The following is a 25,276-nucleotide window of genomic DNA, read 5'->3' as shown; positions in this document are numbered from 1 at the left end:
TATCTTCCCAAAGAAAGAATTCCAGGCTCTTTCAGACAGGGACAGGATGTAAACCAAAATGTACCCCCAAAAAAGATACTGAAGTAACAAAGGCAGAATCAGAAATTCCAGTAGGGCTGAGCAGACACCTTTCTTGGATTTTTGAGTAGATAGAAGTGCCGGACTAAATCTCTGAATGACTTCTACTCCTCTGCATACCTTTGGCAAGCCTCTTTCTCTCCTTTTTAAACCTTGGATTGGCTGGAAGACACAGTGAATGAAACTTCCTCCTGATAATTTAATTCCTTTCCTAACCAATCCCTTTTTCTCTCTTTCCTGAAGTACTGCTGGTAAAAGACAGTACTCTCTGGAGAAAGACAATAAATGTACTTAAGTAGTTTGTTCTTTTTATCAGTAATTTGTCTTTTCATCAGTAACTGACCTTCCACCTTGAGTTGTCGTCCAGCTGTCCAAAAGAGAACCTTTTATAATGTTGACATCAGGAGGAAAAAAAAAAACCAAACACACCACAAAAACAAAAAACCAAAATGAAAAACATTCAGTCTTCCACAGCTATATCTTAAAGTCCGCCTTTGCTTTAGCACCCCAGATTTGCAGGGTAGAGAAATGAGGGGCTAGACAAGAGGGAATCTAAGCATTATTTCTTGGAGTACTCTGAAGAAGGATACCCTGCCGGCGTTGTTGGTGTTAACCTGGCAAAGTAGCATGGGGAGCAGTCGTCTTCATCCAGGGGATGATGCATTATGCACCGACCTCTTGCGTATCCTGGATTTTCAAGTGGCTGATGTCTGCCTGAGGCACACCGTTGCAGAGCTCCGGAGGGAACACGGCTGTGTCATTGCTTGAACAGGATTGCACCTTCAAAACAGGTTTTAAGAGAACAGCCTGTAGCTCCTTGCTTTCTTCTTTCTTTCCGTTGTAGTCATGGAGTAGAATCGTTTCTTTATTTCCCTTTTTTTTTTTTTAACAGTCTAGTTAGGCATTTCCCTTTAAAAAGAGATGATATGACTTTCTGTTGACATCGTTGTGAAATCACATGGTACATGGGAACCATCTGAGTAAGAACTCCTCCAGCCTTCTGACCAAGTGAACAAAAAACACTAGATTCTGCCTGGCAAACAGCCAAACCCAGTGTTTTGGAAAGGCTATCTGTAGACCTCAGTTTCTGTTTCACTAATTCCACCTGAACTTGCAACTCATCATCTTAACAAGACATTTCTGGTTTTATATAATTGCTTGTGCAGCAAGGAAATTACTTCCTTTCCCTGCCTCGTGTGTGTATGTCCCTGACTCATGCTCACGCATAATAGTCTCTTCGAGTGGGTATGGCTTGGGTGATCTTTTCATGGGGTTAAAACCAATTTAATGTTAAGTCAACTGTAAAATGATTGTTCTGGAAATTGAAAAATCTGAAATTTAAGACTCTGAAAATACATTGTATTTTGAAGAGAGAAATAAGAAGAGAAAATTGTCCATAATGTTTCTTTATCAGCATATGATAATTGGAGCATGTGGAAAATTTTCATTTGTCAATATTTTTCATGCTACTCTGCAGAATTCCGTAGTTCTTCTGGAAGGCATACATACTGTTTATTCACTTCCACGGGTGTATGTACTTAAAGAAGAAAAAAAGAAATAGACAGTACTTACCTTGTAGACCAGGAGTTGTAATGCTGACTTACTGAAAGGAGGTTGCTGCAGTTTTGCCTGATTTCTGTTTCCTTTTCCAGGCTGATAAAATGTAATTTATTTATTATCATACTACTTTTTATATTCTGTTACTATGAACAAGACTAACAGTAGACAAGAGCAGTGCTGCTTAAATACTCTGAAAAAGTTTGTAAGATTTTTCTGATATTGGCTAAGTTACTCAGAAAAAGCAATGGCTGCTTTTTTTTTTCCTTGACAACACAAATCCCCGTAGCTAATAATTTTAGTATTCTGAATATAACTGCTTTCATTTCTTAATAGTTTTGTACCCACTTGCATTCCTGTTCTGAGGTGGAACTGTTCCACTACATACTGAATAGCAGTGTGGATGAAACGAAGAATTGAGAAAGAAAAATAATATAATTGTCTCTAGAAAAGAAGAAAAGCCAAAATCAGGTGGCAGAGTAAAATAGTAAGAGATATGGGAGCTTACTAAGATTGGATGAGAAAAAGTGGTTTGGTAATTTGCTAAATGGGGGAGGGGGCAGCGGTTTTAGTGGTTAAACTCAGAACTAGCAGGAAGTCGCGAGTCAAGCAAACACACGCTTACTGACTTGAAGGCTAAATAAAGCGATGCTTACAGAGAGGAGTTAGGGATATTGAAGGGTCTGTGCTGTACTTTCTTAGCTGAAAAGAGTGAGGTTTCAAATTCTGTGTGTTGAAACTGTTCGACTTGAACCGTCTTCTGTTCCTTTTCAGGCCCCCAGTACAAGATGTTATGCTGACCTCAGTAACTGTGAAGAGAGGACATGAGTGAAGTTGTTAGTACTTCAGTATGTTGTGCTTAACCCCGTATTAAAACAGGGATGTTAAAAAAAAAAAAAGTAGGTCAGGAAAATGTGAGCTTTCCAGAAGTTATGCAGCTGTGCTTAGTTCAACTTCTGATCTTAAAATATTGCGTAAGTTGTTGCATTATTAATCGGTGGCTTCCCTGAACCACTTTATTAGTTGGTTTGTTAGCTTTGTCATATTTTCTAACAGTCTTAAAGTAATATTTAAATCAGATTTGTTTTTACTAAAGGCACCTCTTAGTAGGACATTACTGAGACTGACAAATGAAGAAGTGTTTGTTTTTGCTTTGGTCACTTGAAGTCAGCAGTGGAATTGAGTTTGTTGTGTGTGGTGCAACTTGCACTTCGGGGACCCCTTGGGAAAAAAAAAAAGGGGGGGGGGATTGAGTCATAAATAATTGGAGGTCTTTATTTGTAGCAGTAAGGGTTTTATGCCTTTACTTGTTATATGTGAATTGTATCATATGAAATATGACTAGCATTTCTCCATTTTGTTAAGAAGAGAAACCATAGAGCATTGAGAGAGTGGAGTTTGATCTCTGCTTAGCAGATGGCTTACTCTGAAGCTCTGCAGTGTCAGCAGCAGCCATCCCCGGAGAAGTTTGGGTTTTGTTGAGAGCTGTCAGCCTTTCCTCCTCAGAGAGGCATTCCTAAACCCCAGGGAATCCCCTCCTGTAAAGTTCCGGAGTGAGCTGCATGGAGGAATAAGCAGCACTTCCTTCCTTGCTATTTTCAGTGACTGAACTAGAAAGTACTCACTATTGCTGTAGCTTGTGCTCACAAAACCCTGTGTGGCATGGTCCTCTTCTCACTTTCCTCCCTGAGTCTTTAATTCTTCTGCAAGGGGCGGATGTGCAGCAAGTTTCAGGCTGAAATAATTTTTAAAAGTGTCGCCAGGAATATAGTAGACTGAATTCATTATTCAGTTTCATATTTAATGTAAAATTCAGTATTAAGTTATCTGCAGGATTTTCATGTACTCCCAAATTATTTTTTTTTTCCAGCAGTGCGTATCAGGCTTGCTTCCTCTGCCCCCAGCTCTTATAGAGTGTTTGTTTAGCCAGGAAGGCATGGAGAGCAGCTTGATGTTTTGGATCTTGTGAGAGGCATTTTGGAGTTGTTGGAAATGTCTCACTCCTTCCTCTAGTTTGGTGTAAACAGCTTGGCTGGCTGTGGCAGAAGGGAGGAGAACCTTTCAGCTGTGGGAATGGTGACCAGCAAACAGGAGCAGTGCGTTTGGATGTAAAATCCTTTTGGTGGCCAGAGCCGGAGATGTTTTGTCAAGTGGCCTGAGCGGTGATCATCCGTTACAATACCTTTCAAAGAACGGCAAACGTTTGTCACAAGGATCTGCACTCCTCTGTGTGTGTACTTTCAAGAGAGGTACTTTGCTAACAAATCTGAATTTTCAAATTATGATATGAAAACTTTAATTTTAGTCAAACTGAATAACTTTTTCCAGTTTCCTCCCCAGTTATTTCATTACAAGCTTTGCATTTGAATCTTTCTTAAGTTTTGTTAAAAAAAAATAGCCTAACATTCAACTTTTTAAAAAAGTTGCAGTGTATGATCTGAATCCAGAAGTATTCTTCCTGAAGGTTATTGATACTTAGGAAGGGATGCCTGATAAGCTTAGTTAAACTTCTCTTTGGGAGAGGTAGTTATTTCATTACAAGCTTTGCATTTGAATCTTTCTTAAGTTTTGTTAAAAAAAAATAGCCTAACATTCAACTTTTTAAAAAAGTTGCAGTGTATGATCTGAATCCAGAAGTATTCTTCCTGAAGGTTATTGATACTTAGGAAGGGAAAATTCATGCCTGATAAGCTTAGTTAAACGGGAGAGGTTTGAATGAGACTGTTTCTTTAGTCTCTGCCTCAAATTGCAGTTTTAAAAAGAATTCAGCATCACTCATGAAATAAATTCTGATAAACTCACTTTAACATCAGTGTTTTGCATATTGCTTAATAAAATCACAGTGGAATGAAGATTGTTCTGACTCGTGATGGCAGGTTTCTTTCTGCTTTTGACTTGGGGCTGCGTGTGAAAGAGGCAGGTATGTAACAGGACAGTAATCTTATTTATTGCTGTTTTGCATTTGTAAAACTGCAAGTCAATGCATGAAAATTAGTGACTTTCCTTTTAAAATAAGACATTCTTTTGTAATTGCAATGATAAAGTAAACTTAAACACCCCTGATATGAGTTTTAATTTAATCTCTTCCAGCATGCCCTGTTGTAGAAAGATGGAAGAGCAGCATTCCCAAAAATACGCAACTTACTTTGTATTGGTCTTTGTCACTTTCATGGCTTTCTAGCCCTGCTGCAATTTCTAGCTGCACGTAGCATATTCTGTCACTGCAAATTGTTTTACTGCATTGTTGTAATTTCTGGGGTAGCATCAAAATGTATACACAGGACCTGCAAGAGGGAGCTGCAAAATTATTTTCAACTAATTCCAGATTCTGTATCTGAAAGCTCCCTCCAAGTGATCTGCCTGATTCAAATGAAGGATGAGATAATGCTGAAAAAGACCAGGAACCTACACATTGCCTGTCTTCCGTTCATAGAGTATACATCTAAGTTGACCGTAAATTGTTTTGTACAGTTAAATTGGCTAAATAGGTTGTTGCAATGTGGTGCCATTATGAAGCATTCAGTTGTTTTAGGATTTGGCAGAAACCTGGTTTACATACGTGCAGAGAAGCAAAAAAATACCAGCTCCAGAATGTGTGTTTCGTCTGTAGCCTGAAAGGAAAGTCATTGTATAGCTTGGGGGAAGAAAAAGCTTCTCTATTTAAATGAAGTATGTTTTGCTTTATGGAACTGTTACCTACAAGATCCATACATGCTTGAGAGCTGCTGAGCTGCATGGGCAGATAAGATCTTTGCCACCAAGCTGCAGAAGGAGGTTGGTAGTTGGGGATAGGAGGAAGCGATGGCTGTGCCTCGGGCGTTGGTCATGGTACAGTTTTGGGTACTTTCTGGAAAAAGGAAGCTGCAAAAAAAAGTTTGCTCCCTGAAGTTTTCTTTCAAAGAGGAAAAATGGCTTTCTCTGTCATCATTGGGAGTAAGAGTAGAGAGCATGAAGAAAAGGAAGAGTAAGAAAATTTGACAGAACAGTCTGTGCATTATATCTAGTTTTTAACAAGTCATTGTTTCCTATGTAAAAACACTGATATTTGCATGTTGTTTTTTCCCAAGTTTCTATACATCCTATGGAGTAGAACTGCAGATTCTCTGAAGATATGCAGGGGAGGGGTCCGTTGCAGACAGGCTGGTTGTGTATCTGCTGCTTTTGTGGTCAGATGTCAATTATGATTGCAGTAGTATTTTTTTTGCTTCCACCTTGCATTAAGTTCTGAAGAATTTTGCTCACACTGAAAGTGAAGCTAAAAATACCAAAGCAAGGCCTTTAAACAAGGATAAAAGAGTAAATATTTGTATATGCTGCTCTCTGAGCAGGTTTGGAAGCAAAATTCACTTTCAGTCAGGTACTCCTATCAATGAAACTATTCTTTCCTGTATTATTACAGAATGGTATTCATGACCAGAGGATTTTCATATTAAAGAGCTGCTACAGGAAAAGTTTTAGAACTGGATAAAGCATGAGGGAAGGGTTTGCACTGATGTAACAGCAGTTTTTGTGAATGATCATGGTACAAGTTACATACTAACATGCAAACATAGTAGTGTTTGCATTGCATTTTTTTCAAATGTGGTTGACTAGTGTGTTGACAGTATCCATGTTAAACACCTGAAAAAAATCTCCTTAGACTTATTAGTCATTGCAAAATCTGAGCTGACTAACCATAATCAAATTATATTTTCTGTCAGTCTCCAACCTTGCTCCCCAAAGATTCCCTTGTCCCAGAAATTTAATTAGAAGGCTCAGGTTGTACGCACATGTATTTTAATCTGCCACTGGAAAATGGATACTGCTGAGGAATCTCATTCTTCCTATCAGGCTGGTTAGTGCCATGGTGAAAACTGACGATATCAAGGCAGTAACCAAGTTCCTAAGACATTTAGAAACAGATTATTTGAAGATAGAAACTTGCTGTGACTGCACAAGAGTAGCAGCTTTCAGGCCTGGAAAACTTATTTTAAGTTGCTCCTTGTTTGTTGTGGTAGTTCAGCTTTAGCTTAGGAAGGCATGTTCATAGACATTTGAGAAAAATGCACAGTGTAATTCAGGCTTTGCTTACTCTTTTTTTTCTGGGAATAGTTCAGAAACATATTTAGAAGGTGTGGTGTGGCTTCTGCAAGCCTCCCTCTTTTTGCTGCTGGCAGGAATCAGTTGACTTTAAATCCAGATCTCCCTATCTGAAGGACCACAGCATTTGTCTGTCCATTATTCCCCTGAACCTCAGTGAAATTCAGTATGCTGTGGAATCTGACCCATATTTTAAGATTTTTTGTTCTTTTGAGTTAGATCCCTTTTTAGAAGTTTCCTCTTTTCGTTCCTCTGCAGGGAATCTGGCGCATCCCCGTGGATGAGATCGACCGCCCGGGCAGTTTTGCATCTCATATGAATCGCTCTATTGTTTTACTGCTAAATGTGCTGTCACAACTAAAGGATTACAACACCTTGCTGAAAGTCTCTTCTATGCTACAGAGGACCCCTGATCAGGGAAAGTATGATATATTTATTTTAATCCATTACTTTGTAAAGCTTTGAATATATTTTGTTCACTGTGTAACCATTTTATTTAAAGATGTTCTTCGTTTAGGGAAAAAGTCTTTAGACAGATTTCCTTGGGAATATAGTGGAATGATGGTTAATTTTTCTCAGGATTTCTCAGGATTTTTCTCAGGATTACGATTCCATAATTCCATAAATTTCTCTGCATTTCCCTTGAAACTCAGAGCAGCCATACAGCTGCCATAGCAGACTTGCAGAGGTTTTCCGTCATGTGACGGGATTTACTGGTGGACGAGAGCATCACGGCTTCTGCACCCCTCTGCTGGCCTCTTGCCTAAGAGCTGTGTCCACTGAGGGAGGTCACGGCCCAGGCATCCTGCCTTCCTGTAATCCTTGACGGACTGAACAATGGTTATCTGCCTATTGGCAGCTGATGCTATTTAAAAAGCTTATCCTATTCAGGGGTGATCTAATTTTAATTGCATTAACCTTATTTAAGAAAAAAGAAGCCATTTAATGTGGGCTATATACAGATTCATATAAATGGAAGACCAAAATAAACATCTAAAGAAAACGTCGAAGCAATTGAGGTAAAATGCTAGTAGCTTGCTGAGTGGGAACTGTTCCTCTGGCAAATGCTTAAGAAATTGAACCGAATGATTGATGGCGGAAGTTGGAGGCATTGAAGATTTCTTCATGTGTTTTTGAGTGTGAGTGCATGTGAATTTGCGTAGATTGTAGTATGTCTGGGAATGTGTCACCACATGTTCAGCAAACTTGAAGCCAAAAATACTTTGACTTTTAGCATATCAGAAGTACTGGACCATAGAAGGTTTAAATTCTGTCCTAAGCAAGCCCACAGTTGTACTAAAAATATTATGTTATTTATAAGTCTAGACTGAATTTAACAAACAAGTAATTTGACATATGGGATCAGCCAGTGCCAGGCGTGGTGAACTGCAATCATTACAGGAACTTATAAATGCAAATATTCTGGGTGTGTCTGGTATATGCCTGTAACAACGCTATTTTTAAAAATAGGACATTTCTAGCTGACCTTTAATTATTACTGAAAGGAAGAGTCAGGTTTTTGTATCTTTTGTCTGAAAAGCAAACCATAAAATTACCAATTTAATGTAATACTGTAGAGAGAAAATATGTGTATTAAAAAATGTTGGCTTTTTGACTGAAATAATACCCTTCAAAATTATTTACTTGATTTTTAGCCCTCTCGTTAAAACCAGCCAATTCTGAAATAGAAATTCAGTTTTCTATCAAACTCAGTTAGATGGGCTTGATGGCTGGAAATGTTTTCCTTGAAAGTAGACTAAAGCATTGTGTCAGCATACACTGAATTTACAATGCTGTAGTAAATTAAATTAAGCTATAGAGTCAATAAGTTTTACACATACAGTATTATTTTTTATAATACTAAATAAGAAAAAAGTTATTAGCACACCAGTGTTTTAGCTCTAAAAAAACTAGATTCAAGGGTGGCTGATATGACCAACAAGAAAGGATTTGCTGATGTCCTTAATCTCACATGCACAGTTTATCCAGAACATGAAAATCACCTGACAGTTCAAGATAGCTTTGTGTGACTAATGCTCTTTTTCAAAAAAAGATTTGAATAAAAAGCTGGTACTTGAGGGGCACAGAAGGCTTGATATAAGAAAACTGTAATTCTGGTTGTCTGTTTTGCTTTGGGTTTGGTTGTGTTGTTGGTTTTTTTGGTTTTGTTTTGGTTTTTTGGTTTTGTTTTTTTTTCTCCCCTTCCCTCTTCCTGTCTTTTGCTTCATGCATGTCATCTTTGATGATTGTGGGGAGGGGAGAAGTGGAAGGAAACATAGCTAAAGTGTTATACTTCCATATGCAACTGTGTATGTTTTGTTTGCTTTCTTCTAACTTGTTTTAAAATTGTTATGTTGGGTTTTATGGTTTGGGGTTTTTTTTTGTTTGGTGTTTTTTTGGTGGTTTTTTTGTGTTTTGTTTTGTTTTTTTTTTTTTCCAATGTCCTGGTTCTTGCTTTTAAAGCCCTATAAGCTTTTGACGGTTAGCTTAATTTCTGTTATCTTACTGTGGCACAGGAAGTACTTGCGTGATGCAGATCGCCAAGTTCTGGCCCAACAAGCCTTTGTGCTTACAGTGAAAGTTTTGGAGGACACTCTCAACGATCTGACGCAGGTAAGGTAGCAGTGCATGTAATGGTTGTTGATTTAGTAATTAGATTTTTCTAGGTTTGGTTTACTTGTTCCTTAGCTCTCCTGAGACTGAAGGGCTACATTATTATCACTAATTTCTAATACCTTACGTTTATATGCAACTACACAGAAAACTTTCTTCCAGCATTGTTGTTTTTTATTTTTGAAATCCAGTAAGAAATACAGTTGTTGGGAATGGGTTGCAGTAAGTTTGGTTTGACTGTCCCTTAAGTTTCAAGTGATGGCAGTTATATGGAGTGTAAGAACAGCTACATTTCCAGGTGGGGTCTATTGGAAATTTCCTTTTAAAATGAACTCAGATTCATCTTGCCAAACAAAACCAGACAACTAGATATTACATGCCTAGCCATTTTTAACTACTAGTCCTTGACAGCACCACACCTGTTACTACATTTAATTGTAATTTAGATTTAATTTTTAAAAGTCATATAGAGACTAATCAGTTTCCAGGTTAAGATAACTGGAAACTGAAAGTTTATTTGGTAAACACATTCAAGGAAAAACTTGTTCCAAAGAGTTTCCCAAGTTAACAGAGTATAGGTTTAGCAAATTAAATGAAAACATCCCTAAGAACACTGGAACTCTGTGTATGGAATAGTTTTTTAATAAATCTGGATGGAAGAATTGTATTGTTAGCAATTTTTGAAAGAAGAGATGATGTACTGAGGTTTTCTACCTTTGGACCATCACCAAAGTAAAGGTACAAAAATTAAAATAACTATAGCAGAGTTTAGCATACCTCTTGGTCTACCAATAAGAAGAAAATTATGTAAGAGCAACCGAAGGGAAGATTCTTAAATTTGAAACTGATCTGCAGCTGTCAGAAGAAATAGGTTCAGTTTTGATTTCAATACATTAGAAGAAAATTTTGTGCTATTAAAACCTTGGATTTCATTTAGTTGGATCCCATAATATAGACTGAAGTAGCAGCAAAAAAAAAGTCACAGCTTTGGTTCAACCTGTGCCGTTGATTTCTCTGTGGTGTTTTCACTGATGAAAATACTCTAATTGTAAGACTTGTGGCTTGGATTAATTAGTATTCAGGAACAAACAAGAATGAACGTAGAATAAATGCATTTTCTTCAGCAGAGGCAGTAGTGTAAAGGTACTCATTGTCAATATTCATGGCAGTCATAGCTGTGCTCAAATGCTTTCTGATTTCAATAATAACAGAGAAGAATGACTTCTTTTATTAAGGTTTCAGAAGATCAGAGTTCCAAGGCTTCTAACCTTGCTTCAGGAAGGATGACAACAGACGTCTCTAATAAAACTAGTGCTGAAGAGGGGAAAGACGTCCTTCCCAAAAAGCCAGTTTTATCGGATGGAGTAGTACATAGTACTGAAAATGGAGTGAAGGAAGTGACCCAGGGACAAATTCCCAATACTATGGACATATTAGAACAAGAGGACAAGAATGACAAGGAAATTAAAGAACTCCCTGGGCCTGGTTCAGTTGAGCCTATGGATCTTGATGGATATTCCAATGACCCTGAAAAAGTCGATGCTTTGTGTAAACGCAGTGAGCCAGACCGTCTTCAGTCTGTCAGGAACTTAAAGGAGAGAGCTCCAGAGAGCCGGACTCCAGAACTTTCTTTGGAAGAGCTAAGTATCAGCTCAAAACATCAGCAGCAGGCAGCTAAAGGAATAGTTCAGGCAATACCTACAGAAGAACCTGTCCAGAGATCAACCAGGAAGAGGAAATTACTTGAGGATGTAGAGTCTGGGAAAACACTTCTGCTCGATGCTTATCGAGTATGGCAGCAAGGTCAGAAAGTTATGGCCTATGACCTGGGTAAAATTGAGAAGATCATGTCTGAAACATACATGCTGATTAAACAGGTAAAGTATTTTATCATTAATTTAATTTCTCTGTGTGACTTCAGACATGGTTAGAGACTAACAATAATTGCCAAACCAATCAGTATAAAATTGGCCCTGTATCTGTTCAAAAGTCGAGGAGATAAATATCTCCTGAGGAACCACTCTGTTGACAAGACCACTACAGTGGTGGGGGGTGGGGGGAAAGTAGGACTCTCCATGTTTTGGAACTAAATTTCTGAAATCAGTTAAGAGCTATAATACCAATTATGTGGGGATTGTTCATGCTAAATGTTAGTTTCAATTAAGAGGGAGTTGTGTATCTTTGAATATGTACTCCTGAATAACTTAAGATCCCTGTTCTGCCATAGAAGTGCTGCTTCTCCCCCATTACTCCCATGCTCTGCATCCCCATTTCATCTGAATTTAATTAGATTTATAGATGAGCTAAGTAATTATGACTTCATTAGTTGTGATTCTGTGTTCAGGTGGATGAAGAAGCAGCACTTGAACAGGCAGTCAAGTTTTGCCAGGTGCATATGGGAGCATCAGCACAGAAACAGGTAAGCTCTGTGAAGTCCCTGGCTGCTTGTAACAAGCTTTTATTACTTAGTCTGTACAATGAGGTCTGTATCTGACTATTTGAAGCAATTAGAAATATCTAATTTCCTTGTATTGTTGTCATTTAAGGTAAGTTCGGCCACATTAGTATAGGGAATTCATCTGTTTTGTTAGGGTCATTACTTCTGTTTATGTCAGGCTTGAAGGACAGTTGCCCAAAAGCTCTTGGGGAAAGCCCAGTCTTCAAATAGAAGTATTTATGGCACAATACAATTTTCTTAATGTCCACATCATTCCTGAGCACTTCATGGGTGGTAATTACCTCTCTCTGATTCCTAAGGGCTAACAACCTCATCAGCTCTTTCCTTGCTAACATTGCACTCTGTTCCAGAGATAGCAAATATCTTTTCTCTCAACTTGCAGGGCTGAGAATCTGATTTTAACTCTTCTTATATTACTTGGTTTGTTTTTAGCTTGTAGTTTCTGGGTTTATCCAGCAAACAATTACAGAGCTTTAAAGGGATGGCTATTTATCAGTCCTTAATGTGAAATTGAAGCCAAGAAGAAAACTACATAAATGACATGTTTAGTGGTCATTCATTTTGCCAGCAAACCATCAGCTGAAAGCCTCAAAAGTATTTTCTAATTTTGTACTTCCTGTAATTTTTGCCACCAGCGCACAATGAAGCAATTATTCAGCAGACTTTGACTAGAAGATAAAATATGTTTGGAAGAAAAAAAAAAAATCTGTGTTCTTAGTTAATAGTCTGTGTTTTAATTCTTCTTGGATTTTAATACTTCTTGGGGCATTGTGCATGTTCTGTGCTATGAAAACATTGTCGATTGTTAGCTCTCAAAAAGTAACTAAAACAGTATTTGTCTAAAAATACTTGAAAAAAATCTGTTGGAGTACAGCTTAGAAACCTGTCGTCTTTGAGTATTTCACAAGTAGTGGTCTGTATCATGCTTAAGTGTGTAAAACAGAAAGCATCTCTAAGGTTTTCTGTACAAGAAAGGTGAATAACTATATGAATATGTGGAATCATGTTCAGTACCAATTTAAAGTGAAGCTCTTTCAGAAACATCTTGAACAAACTTGTTTTATGAGCTGCAGAAATTTATTCTGGTTTTCTGCAGTTTGTCTCTTCTGTCCCTCGCGTATATCTTCTACTATTTCATCTTCCCATCATCTCCTGTAACTTCACCTTCCTGTTATGTGTCATACTCAGTAGAAGTGTACAAGGAGAAGTACGTGCCATGACTAGTCTAGAGATAGCCACACACTGCATTCCAACTTGTCAGTTATCAGAAAAAAAGTGTTATGGTTGCAGGGAGGAGGAAAATTGCCTGCTTCTCCATCACTTGTTTTTTTTCCCATTGCCTAGGCACTAGTTTTCATAAAAATGGAAGGACAGCAAAAGTCTTTCAGAATTTCTCTTCGTCCTTCAAATTTGAATGAGGCTTTTTTCTGTAAAATACACCCATCTCTGCTTTGCAAAAGCATAAGCTTTTGAGGAGGTACATCTTTGATGTTAGCAAGTGAAATAATGTCTTAGGTATTCAAATCCTTTCCACATTATCTCACCTGTTTTTCAAAATAAATGCATTTCTTAAACCTCCAGATAATTATTCTAGTTCCTGAAGCAAATCCGATACCTGTCACCAGAACACTGCCTCTGTTCTTTGGATCTTTTTCACCCTAACCTCAAATAACGGACATTGCCTGGTCCTCCCTTCAGTGTGTTAACATACATGATAAATGCTTCTTGGAACGAAAGCGCAGCTGTGTTAGAGATGCTGGTTAATAGGTAGAGGAACTTACAAGGTGAACCTTCTGTGTCATTTAGAGTTAAGTGGCCTTCCTTTTAGGTTTTTCTGCCTAGGGGACCTGAAGAAAATTGAGGCGGTAGGTCAACTCCTGTAACAAGGTTTAGTGCTATCTACTCTGCAAATTCAGGAAAAGCAGTTATTTTTGTCCTTTGTGAAAGATTCCAGATATATTTTGTTTCCATTTAAGATATGTACCTTCCAGTGGAGCTTGAACCTTGTGTTTTCAGGCACTATTCTCTTGAATCTATGTGTACTTGTTCTCCTCGTCTCATTTTGATGAATATTGTTTTACTGGTGATTATTGCCTTGTCCAGGAGGCAGAGGAGGTTCAGACCCTCAGGGTAGACTCTGTTACACAGCATTTGTTATGGACAAGATTACCTTCACACTAAATTTGCTCCAGAAATGGTGTTGGTTTTAGTTGTCAGGAGGCACTTCAACCTGTGTTTTTCCTGTAGGAAGTCTTGAGTCTTGAGTATCCATAAAGGTTTCCAGTTGTTAATACTGAGATAAAAATTACCTAACAGTGCATTTAGTTAAAATGTGCATTTGTACAGTGCATCTCCTAGCAGAGTACCAGTAGAAGATGTAAGAGTAAAGGGAGTTTTTCTGTATTAGATTATCATGGAAGTAACTTTCTCCAATTTGTGCCCCTCAAGAAGTCAGTAACATTCTTCTGTCGAAGTACAGAAATGAAGAGAAATGTCAAGACATATTCTAGTAGAAGTGTTTCTTTGCTTATAGTCTGGTATTTTAAGATTTTAATTTTTTTAATAAAGAAATCTTGGTTCAGCATGTTAAGACTTTGTTAGTTTATCTTGGAGGGGAAAAAAATAGCTGTCATCACACTGTGATTTTTGACCTCAAAATAGAGTTTGCTAATAAGCTTCTTTAAAAAGTAACATTACAGTTTGCTTTTTGGACATACTCACCTTTTTAAAAACGACTCAACAAACTCGCTTGTGTCAGCCAAGTTCCTTGCTGGGCTTTCTTGAAGATTCGGGATATGCGATTGCTATGTCAGCTCTTCAGCAAAGTCAGCAGTTAACTCAGGTATGTGGCAAAATGTTAGAATAGTGAAAAATCTGCACACAAACTAATCTTGAAAGTAGATACAATAGGTGATATTTAACTGCACTGGAAGTAGATTTCCTGTTAAATCACTTGAAATAAAACATACCTCTTAACATGATGGCCTATGAGGCTTGTAAGCATTCCGCTGTAGGAAGCAGTCCCAGCTAGTGAGATTATTACGTACTGCAGTTACGTTTTTTGTGTGTTTCTAGCAGGATCTTGTAAGCTGTGCAAAGCTGCCCTACTGGTAGCATAACACTATGTATTAGAGTGGAGACACAGGAATAGCCACTCTTGTAGACATCTGTCTGTTTTCAACACACTGAATCCTGTTTTATTTAAAATTGGCAAACATTTGCCTTCTGTAAACAAATGACATCGTGTATGGAACTGCCACAGCCCAGAGAAGTGCTTTGTTATTGGATAGTTCGAGTAGGTTTACAGGACCTGTGGTTCTTCAGTCACTTATCCCAAGAAATTGACAATCCAAAAAAAAAGGTGAACACAAAATCAGCCTTAATATATGTCTTACTCTGCTGCTGTTGTATTTTACAGTTCCAGGCAGTATATGGTTTCTTTATGAAAGTTTTCACTTGCTGCTAAAATTAGGAATTATTTGAATTATGGCTTTTCAACTTTCTTCCAGACCAGTCAGAGTCTTAAATCTAAATATTTAACAACTTCATTGAAATCTTTTTATATGCCTCTTCAGGCACAAGCAGGAAACGGTACAACAATCAGTAAACGGAATTTGACAAAGTGGGTTATTATACTTTTGTGATGAGATCTAATCTTTTTAATAGCTTGGCAATACTGCGATCCTTTCACTTGATTTAAGAAATCCTCTGTAGTCCTCATGACTGATGCAATGTTAACGTGTATTTGAGCCAGTGAAACTCCAGCATCTTCTACACAGTCAGCTAAATACATGGGGAAGTGGCTTAGAAAGGTTAGCTCTCAGCTTTGAAGAAGGCAGAAAAAGATGGTTGTACAAAACCTTGCCACGATAAGTTCCTGTGCTCCTGAAGAACTGTTGAAATTGAAGTATTCTCTATTGAAATATGACGCGTCAGCACAGAAATTAATGTAGATATTCTGTCATGAGATCTTGCATAGCGTGGTGATGTACCCTGCTCATGCCAGGGGCAGAAGACTGTGTTTCAGAAAGAGGTCCTTTATACATGTGGCTGCTGTTCATTGTTCAGGTGTTACTTGACGTCTTTACAGGGTACTTGACAGTATGCTTGTGCGTAGACTGCGATACCTTTAACAGAAAGGTCTACCTATGTGTACTCAGTACAGGCTTGGGTAAAATGCTATAGCATTGGAGCTCTAGTGTGGTGAGGAACCTTACCAGTTAACCAAAATCAGTTGAGCATCATCTTATCAATTAAACATCATCTCAAACTTAGTTGGATCCAACTCTTACTTTCAGGAGTAATTGATGTTTTCCCATAGCAAACACAATTTTACTTTTTCGAATCCTGCTAATGGGGCTTTGAGTTCTTAATGTCTAATGCAGAAGCAGCTGGAGACGTGAAACAGTCATTCAAGAGGCAACCAAAGAGAGACTTCTGAGTTTGAAAAAGCTGCTAGTAAATACAACATAAATTAATCCATGTATATTACCATATTTGGGGCGGGAGGGGAGGAGATGTTAACTTTGAATAATTTGTGCTGTGTTTGTATGAGGCTAGGTTCAGTGTAACTGTAATAAGTATTTACTGTTAAACCATAATGGTGAAGTAAAATCTGAGCTTGTAACACTGTCTGATGTGAAAGTGAAATGGGGGGGGTGATGACTAAAATGTGTGCCGCCCTTTTGGTTTTAATAAAAAGAAAAATCCTTTGTGATGTGTGGGAACAGAGTAGCATAAACGGACAAGAGTCCAGTAATTGATATAAAAATGTATTTAAAAATCTAGAGAGTGATGATGCAACATTCTTAAACACTTGTATTAATACTGCTGTTTATCTTTCTTATCATATCCTCAGAGTTAAGAGGACCAGGGCAATACCTTCTGATCAGTTTTGAGTGTTACAGAAGATTGCCCAGTGAACACTTTGAAAATAAATGCCATTTTATCTGTTACAATGGTATAATCATCAGCCCTTCAGAGAATTTTCTTCTGCTGCTTGTTGCATATTTAACTACTCTTGTAGAAGTCACTGAGTTGATTATACGATCTAAACTAATGTATGCTGAAGATTTAACAAAGTATCTTCCCAAATATTCACATTTTCTAGTATTGCCTATTGACCCTTTAGCCTATTGCACTCTTTTTAAAAATAAGAGACTAAAGTTCTAGAGACTACTTAAATTTAGTTCAGGCTATGGCAGCTTCCAGAGAAGTGTGTATGACCACCAGTGATGACCCATCAGGAGTGGGCTTGTGACTCCAAAGATATTTAATTGCTTACAGTAGTATTTAAAGTCATGAAGTGAGTAGTCCTGCGACTAGAAAAGGTGGGAGAGCATGGCCCATCTCATCTGATGGGCTTTTTGTAACAGAGGGAAGAAAGTAATTAGTTCTGGTTGAACTTAGGAGTTGTGATGGAGTTGGAGTTTTCTGAATTTGTTGTTGTTTAAAGTAATATCCTCCAGGAGACATGGTAGTGAATCATAGTATAAGAACATAGCATAGTTTAATCAGCACTTTAAAGTGAGAACTGCTGCTATGAGAAGTAAACCTGCTTCCTTGGTGGCTGCTCCTGCCTGTGCCATCGTATATGTTCCTCTGTGCTGGCACAGGTGTTCGTATGGCTGTGCAGCACACCAGACTGGAGAACAGGTGTGGCTGAAAGTCATTCCTCCTCTTTTGTCCTTTTCTGTTTAAGTTCTTAACTGTGAGCAAGATTTTTGATATAGACGTATGAAATGGGCTGAAATTGCTGTCCAGTAGTGGTCACTGTGTCATTAGGAGTTAAGTTACTAAAGTTACACTAGAGATAAATTCACTTTGTGGTCAAGCAGCATTTTGAAGGACGCTTGTTCTTTTCTTTGATTTTTTTTCTCAGTCTGAGAATGTTATCAAAAAGATTTGCAGAGATCCTGAAAGCAGTCAGCTATTGCTCTGAGTTATAAGATATATTTTTAGTCTTGCCAACTATGATTTTCATATGAAATTAATGGTCCCTGGAAATGGAATACCAAGGAGGCCTTATTGAGGGAGAATGAGAGATTGAGGCAGACTAGTTTGACCTTGGCATAGCATTGTACTTAAATGTGTGTTCCTAAGGACCAAGGAGGGGACATGCTGGCAGAAAGGAGTTGTGAGGCTTCTAGATAATTAGAGAATTTCTAATAAGCCTTCCCACTGACTGCGTAAAATTGGTCATATTAAATTCTTCATTTTATATATAATGATGATGTCTGTGATACTGTTAAGGACGTGTCAGCATGGGAAAGTTACTGCAGCACAAGCTAGGATGAAGCTTCATAGTGCACGGAATATTCTACTAATGCATTGTGGAGATACTTCAGTCTAAGAACACATTTATCTTCTTTTTTTCTTGACTTGCAATTTGTAAGGGTATTTTTATTACTGTGGACTTAATATTGAAGACCTTAATACTAAAATTACAGCTTCCACCAGTGTTGAAACTGTCATGACAGGTAGCCCTAAAGAGGACAGGTAAAACTTTGTGGTTGTGTGTTAGGGTATACCGTGTATCACCAATCCTGAGAACTGAATTTATGTAAAACAAATACCTTAAAACATTGCAGACATCAACATTGCACACAGTGCTGGATTTAACATCTCTAAAAATACAAGAATGTTCAAGGGCAAAGTTCAAAAATGCTGCTAAGTCTCTAGTCCTGTGTTGTGACCCTTGAGAATATGGGACTGTATGTAGAAAGTCCTAGTAATGGGTGGCACTGTAGCAGCTGAAGTTTCTATTGGCTCCTCACAGTATAGTATATCATCTAAATGTCATGAGAAGGGACTATTTCAACATTGCTGAGTTATTTAAGACTCACTGCTGCCTTAGCCAAAAAATCCTTGTTCTGGGACCAGCTCCATCCCTCAAACTTGAGGGAGAGAAAAGAAAATTTTAACCACCCTTTCCTGCTCCAGCTGCCAAACCTCGAGCTCTCCCTGCACTGTTCTGTCCGGTCGAGTCCTCCCTTTCACCCTTGGCTTCGCTCACCTCTTCCAAAGTAACACATCCATGACCGACTTCTCCCGCTGTCTGGTGCCAAACTCTGAGCGCTCTCCTTGTTTCCCTTTCTTAAACCTGCAGTCAGAACTCTTCAGCAGCTTTCAATGTCAGATCTAATTAAACATGATACTTCATGAAGAAGCTGCCACCAGAATCAAAACAGGTAAATTTTATTATAAACACAAAGGCACAATCAGGTTATGCAAATCAGCCGTGCCTTTCAGGCTCCTGGCGGGCTGCCAGCATGATCCCTGATTTTACAAAGTTTTGCTGCTTCTGTAATGTAAAAGCAGTATTTGTTGAGGAAAGGCACTGTTTTAGTGCTGTTACTGCCCTCCTGTAGTTCCAAAACAGGTAACAGGTCTTGTTTTCTCCTTTCACCAGCGTTTAACTCGTCGCAGTGCCAGTGATGAGTAGTCTTAAACCGCAGCCTTGTGCTGAAGAATTTTAGGGGATTGCAGGTGGTGGGCTTGCTGTACAGGGTCTGCAGCTGGAACCACACACAACCTCCAAAGTGCCCAGGTTGACTCTGGAGCATCAGTCTAGTGATGTTACGATCTCTATGTTGGACCTTACGGTCAACGTGACATTTAATTTGAACAGGAAAAATTGTCCTCTGTGAGTGAAGCTAGAGGGCACTTCAGTGGATTTTTTTCCCCTTCTGCTGTGGAATGCAGTCAGCACTGCAGTGATGTGGCCTTTTAGGCTGTTTTTTTCAAGAAGAGAACTTGAGAGTGACTTGTTTGAACTGCCTTGAATGTCTAGAGCGTTTTCTTCTCGAATTCTCACTTTAAAAAACAAACAAAAAAAACCCAACCAAAACCCACAAAACAACAAACTGCCAAGCTGTTCTCTTCAAGAAACAGCTAAAAGCCTTCTGTAAAGGCACTTTGCTGGAGATGGGAGGAGATAAGTAAAATATTAAATAACTAGAAAATAATCATCTCTAGTTCTACTTCATGTATTTCCCCCCCCCCTTTTTTGTTCCACCCACATGCTGCTAATTTTCATCATTTCTTCCTGCACATCAAGACGTCAGAGACTGCTTACAGAAAAAGTTGTTTTTCTTGAGTTGTCTGTATGCTTTATTAGTGCAGCAAAGATGACAAAGGAGGGGGAAGGAGGAGGTGGGGATAGGGAGGACAAAAGGACGAGCTCTTTCATGGTCTCACTCCTACCAAAGGGTGACCATTTTGTTCACTGCTGCATTTACCAGTTGCCATGGCATCCCCCTCTCACTATCCTGGAGGTGTATTCTTGATATAATTAACAGCTCTCGTCCTTCTGTCTCCTGCAGAAAGCAATCATTAAGTGAACATGAAGGAAGGAAAAGTGATTTTTTTGTCTTTTACTTCGTCTATCAGTGTTTTTCATCCTACTACCTTATCTGTCTTGGTCCAGTAATGGTGTTTTTGTGTATGGAAGCGTTGCTGAAATATGACTGCCTTTGTAGAGCAGGACATTAAGCCTTTGCATGCATTTGTGTAAGTGGAGGATTTTGTTAGGCTAGAGTGCAGTTCAATCATATGTATATAAACCTTCATTATTTTCTGTATATAAAACTGTAATCTTAGGAAGTAAAAGTGTGATCTTAGGAAATAAAAGGTTCTTCAGGGTCTGGATCATGGATATTGCTGCTAGTTCTAATGTACCTTGAAGAAAACTTCCAAATGAGATTTCTCTCAGATATTGCTGCGGAGAGATTGAAGGGAAAAAAATATTAAATAGGCATAGTTTAATTAAAACACAGTATTGAACAGAAGTTGGAGTGTTAATATTGTGGAATGTGGCCAGCATATTGTTCGGGCAGTTTGTGTGACAGCTTCCAGGCTTTGCAGTGATATGCTGGTATTCTTTTAAAAAGGCACATCTTTTTGTTAGCTGGATTCTGACTTCAGTACCACTAGGGTGCTAAACTGAGACATGGGAAGAATTTAAAAAAACACCAAGAAAATGTTATGTAACAGTTGCAGTGCCAGCATCTTTCATTAGGAAACTTCTGTTGGGAAGACCGTCACTTTCCCTTTGTATGGAACATTCGATCATTACTTTTTCCCACAGCCCCAGAGCAGTGAGCCGTTCCAGAAGTAGTATCAGTGTAAGGTTCCTGTAGGATTTCTTTGTTTTTCAAATTACGTTTTGAAAACAACAATAAGTATGGTAAAAATAAACCCTTGGTCAGGTTATCTGGTTTCTACTTCACAGATAGTCGATGAAGTACAATTTTTCTCATGTTTTATCTTAATGTTCATTTTCTTTTTGCTGCTGCTGTTGATTCACTACTGAAGTGCCTCACTGGGAAACTATAGGGAGGTAGTTTTTCCACTAACATCTGTGAAAAAATTCTACACTTTTGCCGCTACTTTTCTTGGTGGAAGGCTGTCCCTGTGCTGCCTTTCCTGCATTTTCTTTACTTTTTTTTTTTTTACATCAGCTTTCAACATGGGAGGGGTTTGTCCATAGCCTTCGTGAAGCTAAATGAACTCTTTGAGGAGTATGCTGAAATAGTCAAGGTTTTAACAAATAAGGAGGCTGATTTTGTCACCTCTGTAAGTCAGAAATAGTCACAGTTCACACAAACATGCATGCTAATTATTGATGTAAATTTCAACTGTATACAGACTTCATAACAGAGAACAGTTTTTTAAGTTTTTTTTAAAGAAGAGCAAATAAGATAGAGGATAGTTATGGAAGTAATGGACTGTTTTTCTCACCATCTATGACATGTCATTTGTATATTAATAAGCCTTAAATGTTTCTTTCATCCACTTTGATAATATAGTAGTCAAGACAAAAGTAGTACTGCATACTCTTCAATACCTTATCTTGTTTTTAAAAATCCAGCAGGGAGTCCAGTCTTGACTGGATGAACCTGTAATTACTATGAAAGGTAGGAAGAAGGCAGATAAAAGAGTTTTCATCTTATTTCAGTTATATGTACTTGTTCTGCAAATAGCATCCTCATCAATGTAAGAAAAGATTCCTTTCCTCTTGGTGACTAGAGCCACTTGGTAATAAAGCTACCTTATTTCAAATGCAGTGCTGGTAACAGAGATGCTCAGCACGGTGAGGTGGATGGGAGAGGGGGAAGGAGAATTTCTGTAGTTTTGTCTTAGTGCCACAACAAAGTAAAACCAAAAAAATCTCCTAATGAGAAACCACATAAAACACTGGTAAAGGATTGTGACAGCTTCTCAGTTTCCTACTGTATGTTTGTGGAAAATAACCTTTATTATGCCTTACTGCAGGTACAGCAGTAGAAATAGATGAACATAAAATGCTTCTGGCAAATCCAAGACTTCCTGTAATAAGATTTTCTGAGTATATTTCTCAGATGCAATGTTAACAAAGTCTTGTGTTTTTGTGGAGGCAGTGACCTGCGGGATGATGAAATGTGGCCCCCTAAGCCTTGAGTAGTAAGTTAGTGGCATTGCCCTGACCTGGCTTTTGTGAGTAGCATCCCTCACTGATCAGAGATGCTGGAATTCTTGCCCCTACGCTAAACCCAAAATCTCTTAAAGAAAAGAACATGTGCCTCACTGTGGTGCTCGTCTTAGCTTTCTGCTAACAGCTTTTGGGTGGTCTTCGGTTTCTAGGTTCAGTAAAAGAGATGAAGCAGGTTTAAATCTCTTTTCTTAGGGCTGTGTGAGTTGCAGAATACACATTACCCAAGGGTGGGGTTTTTAATGCTTTGACTGTTATTTTAAAGATAGCTTTCTCCTGCTTTTTCTTGTACCCCCACCCCCTCTTTGAGAAAAGAAAGCCATTGAGAGGGTTGGTTGTTTGTGGGTTTTTGTTTTTTTTTTTTCTCCTTTCAAGGTCTCTGTTTCATTGGGTTGAAAAGAACCTGTCTATTTACAGAAGCCTTAGACAACTGTTTACCAGGTCACATCTGGAAGGTTCCCTTTAAAGCCATAAGTACGAAAATCTTCTTTGGTATAAGGCTGCAATTTTTGACTACACATTAGAATTTTTAGTTGTGATGTTACTGAGACAGAAACATCATGTTCGTTTCAGCTTTATTCTTTCATGCAAATAAAGTGTTACTGTCTTTATGAGGCAGGTTGATTCTCTGCCGAAAAAACTAATCTTGCCCAAACCACAACTTCACCTGAAGGAACCAATTCAAAATAAAAACTGGTTTATTTTTCTTGTCCCTGATATAGCGTCTTCATTTTGAGAGAAATTAAATATCAATTTGGTTCCATCTGTGTATACCAATAAGGGTTGTTTCAGTCTCAACCTTTTCTGTCTATGTCCTTGATCATCTACAACTTACAAGATGGGCTTCCTCTTTTCAATGTTTGTCACTGCCTCCATTGCCTAGGTAAATGTGTGTTGGCTGATCGCTGGGATTCTGCCTGGCAGCCAATTACCAGTGGCATTCCTCAGACTTACACTGGGGCATCATCCTCTGCGATGTCTTGGATGATGGGATGGAGTGAACCCTTAGTGAGTTTGAGTGACACCAACTTGGAGGCCATGGTCAGTGTGCTGGAGAGCAGGGCTACCTACTGTTCAGTCTACTGAAGTTCCTTTGGAGGGCTGCGTTGACGAGAACTACCTGAAGGTTCGACAAAGAGAAATTCAAAGTCCTGAGCCTGGGGCAGAATAACCCCTGTGCAACAGGGACTGGGGAACAGCTCTGCCAAAAAGGATTTGGAGCCCTGGACAAGAGGTTGAACACAGGTCACCAGTGTGCTCTTATGGCAGTGGAGTCAGAGGGAGCTGGGTTGCTTCATCCTGCAGAGGAGAAGACTAATGGAGAGTGGAGGGGTGGCATTGCTGTCTTCAGCAGAGATGAAGGAACCAGATGAGAGGCACCATTTAAAGTTGCAGCAAGAGAAATTTGGATGAAGTGACAGGAAAAAAGTGTTCACTGTGAAGGTGGTAAAGCACTAGAACAGGGGCCCAGAGAGGTGGTGGAATCTCCATCATCTGATATTTGGAACTGGGCTGGACACAGGCCCGCAGTAAGCTGATCTAACTTTGAAGTCAGCTCTGCTTTGAGCGAGAAGTTGGACTAGAGATCTCCAGTGGTCCCTGCCAGCAGGAATTGCTCTATGATGTTGTGCTCCTTCTCTCGCTAATCATTTTTCTTCTGAGAACCATCCAAATATTGCTGAGCTACTTTCCAAATGTCCTCTTTCTGTCTCTGGAAATAGTTGTGCATTTTTATAGAAATACAATTTGAGATGTAGATATATTTTTAACAAATGTGTACCTAACTAGCAGTACCTTCATGTATTTCTGCTGAAGAAATTTTGGATACAATACAAGCACAGAAATGTCAGGCCCTACATAATGTATTATGTAAGTTAATGAAGTGCATGGGTGTGAGGGGTTTTCCTGCTAAATCACAGCTGAAAACATTTCCTCTAGTGATGTCACTTCTGGCTTAAGACTGTCTTCTGCCGTTGTAATTTCCCTCAGGTTTCTGCGATCCCATTTACGCATCTTGAGACCTTTAGTTTTGGAAGTGAGGCTTTAAACATCAGAAACTTTCTGCTTTCAGAGGCAGAATAGGCCTTTTTTGATCCAATATGGTAATTGTTGTGAATATAGCTGCTTTTTTTGTGTGTGTGTGCATATAGAATGTGGCAAGTTTTAATCATATGCTTTTTAGAGATTGATTAATCAGTTCAGGAACTTCAAAAATAAATTCCACCAATTATTTTGAAAAAAATGTACTTATGTGCTTTCCATCTTTGAAATATGTATTTTCTGTAGCTGAAACTTACTCTGTTCTCTCAGTGGAATTCTGCTGACTCTTCTGGCATTTAATAAATCTTGGTCATCTAGGACATTAGGGCCAAATTTGATTTTGCGTTTGACAGCAGAACCTCTGTATTTCTATTTCAAACACTCATACTGTATCACCATCGTTAAAATGAGGGTTTTTTCATGGTGGAGGTATGAGAGAGACAATTGAACAGTTGAGCATTCCATCCAACCATATCTTTTACAGTCCAATAAGTCTCCGTTAAATGAAGACTGTAAAGAGCATGAAATAAATGTCTTCTGTGGCCTCACAGGCAAGAATACTTTATTTGATTGCTGATAAAAATTATAGAGAAGGTACTCGGTTTATGAGTACTTTTCTTCCCTTCTTTGGTGAATTTATGTCACCCTTCTACCTTCTGTCTATATAATCAATGACACTGCATTAAATTCTTAGCTCTGGCTTTAGAGAAGAGTGTTGCTCTTTGTACCACTGTTACTTCTGCAAAAGCAACGGGTCTTCCAGAGCATTGTTCCAAATTGGACACCAATGTTATTCAGTTCTGCGGTTATTGGGAATTTGTGATTTGGGGTTCGGCCGATCATTTAATTTGCAAGCAAATACATTTTTCTGCTTTCTCCATTTCTTCTCACATCATTCACTAAGAATAATTTCTTTTAATAATTGGAAAATTCTCTTTAAGCACTGCAGGGTTTGTCACCATATTTTTAAATGAAAGAAA

General features: G+C 38.5%; 1 protein-coding gene across 1 annotated transcript in view; it reads left to right on the top strand.

Annotated features, from left to right (window-relative positions):
* The first annotated feature begins 5,436 nt into the window (after positions 1-5,436).
* Positions 5,437-25,276, top strand: part of LOC104163757 (calcineurin-binding protein cabin-1-like) — a 35,753-nt gene continuing 15,913 nt past the window's right edge. The window contains exons 1-5 of the mRNA XM_009702867.1: positions 5,437-5,463; positions 6,946-7,136; positions 9,231-9,327; positions 10,563-11,204; positions 11,672-11,746. Of these exons, the coding sequence (XP_009701169.1) occupies positions 5,437-5,463; positions 6,946-7,136; positions 9,231-9,327; positions 10,563-11,204; positions 11,672-11,746 (1,032 nt within the window). The remainder of the gene's footprint in view (positions 5,464-6,945; positions 7,137-9,230; positions 9,328-10,562; positions 11,205-11,671; positions 11,747-25,276) is intronic.

This window comes from Cariama cristata, unplaced genomic scaffold (genome assembly GCF_000690535.1).
Source record: "Cariama cristata isolate BGI_N322 unplaced genomic scaffold, ASM69053v1 scaffold6036, whole genome shotgun sequence".
Classification (NCBI taxonomy): domain Eukaryota; kingdom Metazoa; phylum Chordata; class Aves; order Cariamiformes; family Cariamidae; genus Cariama; species Cariama cristata.
The sequence above is the reverse complement of the archived record's forward strand: the minus strand, read 5'-3'. Positions and strand labels throughout refer to the sequence as shown.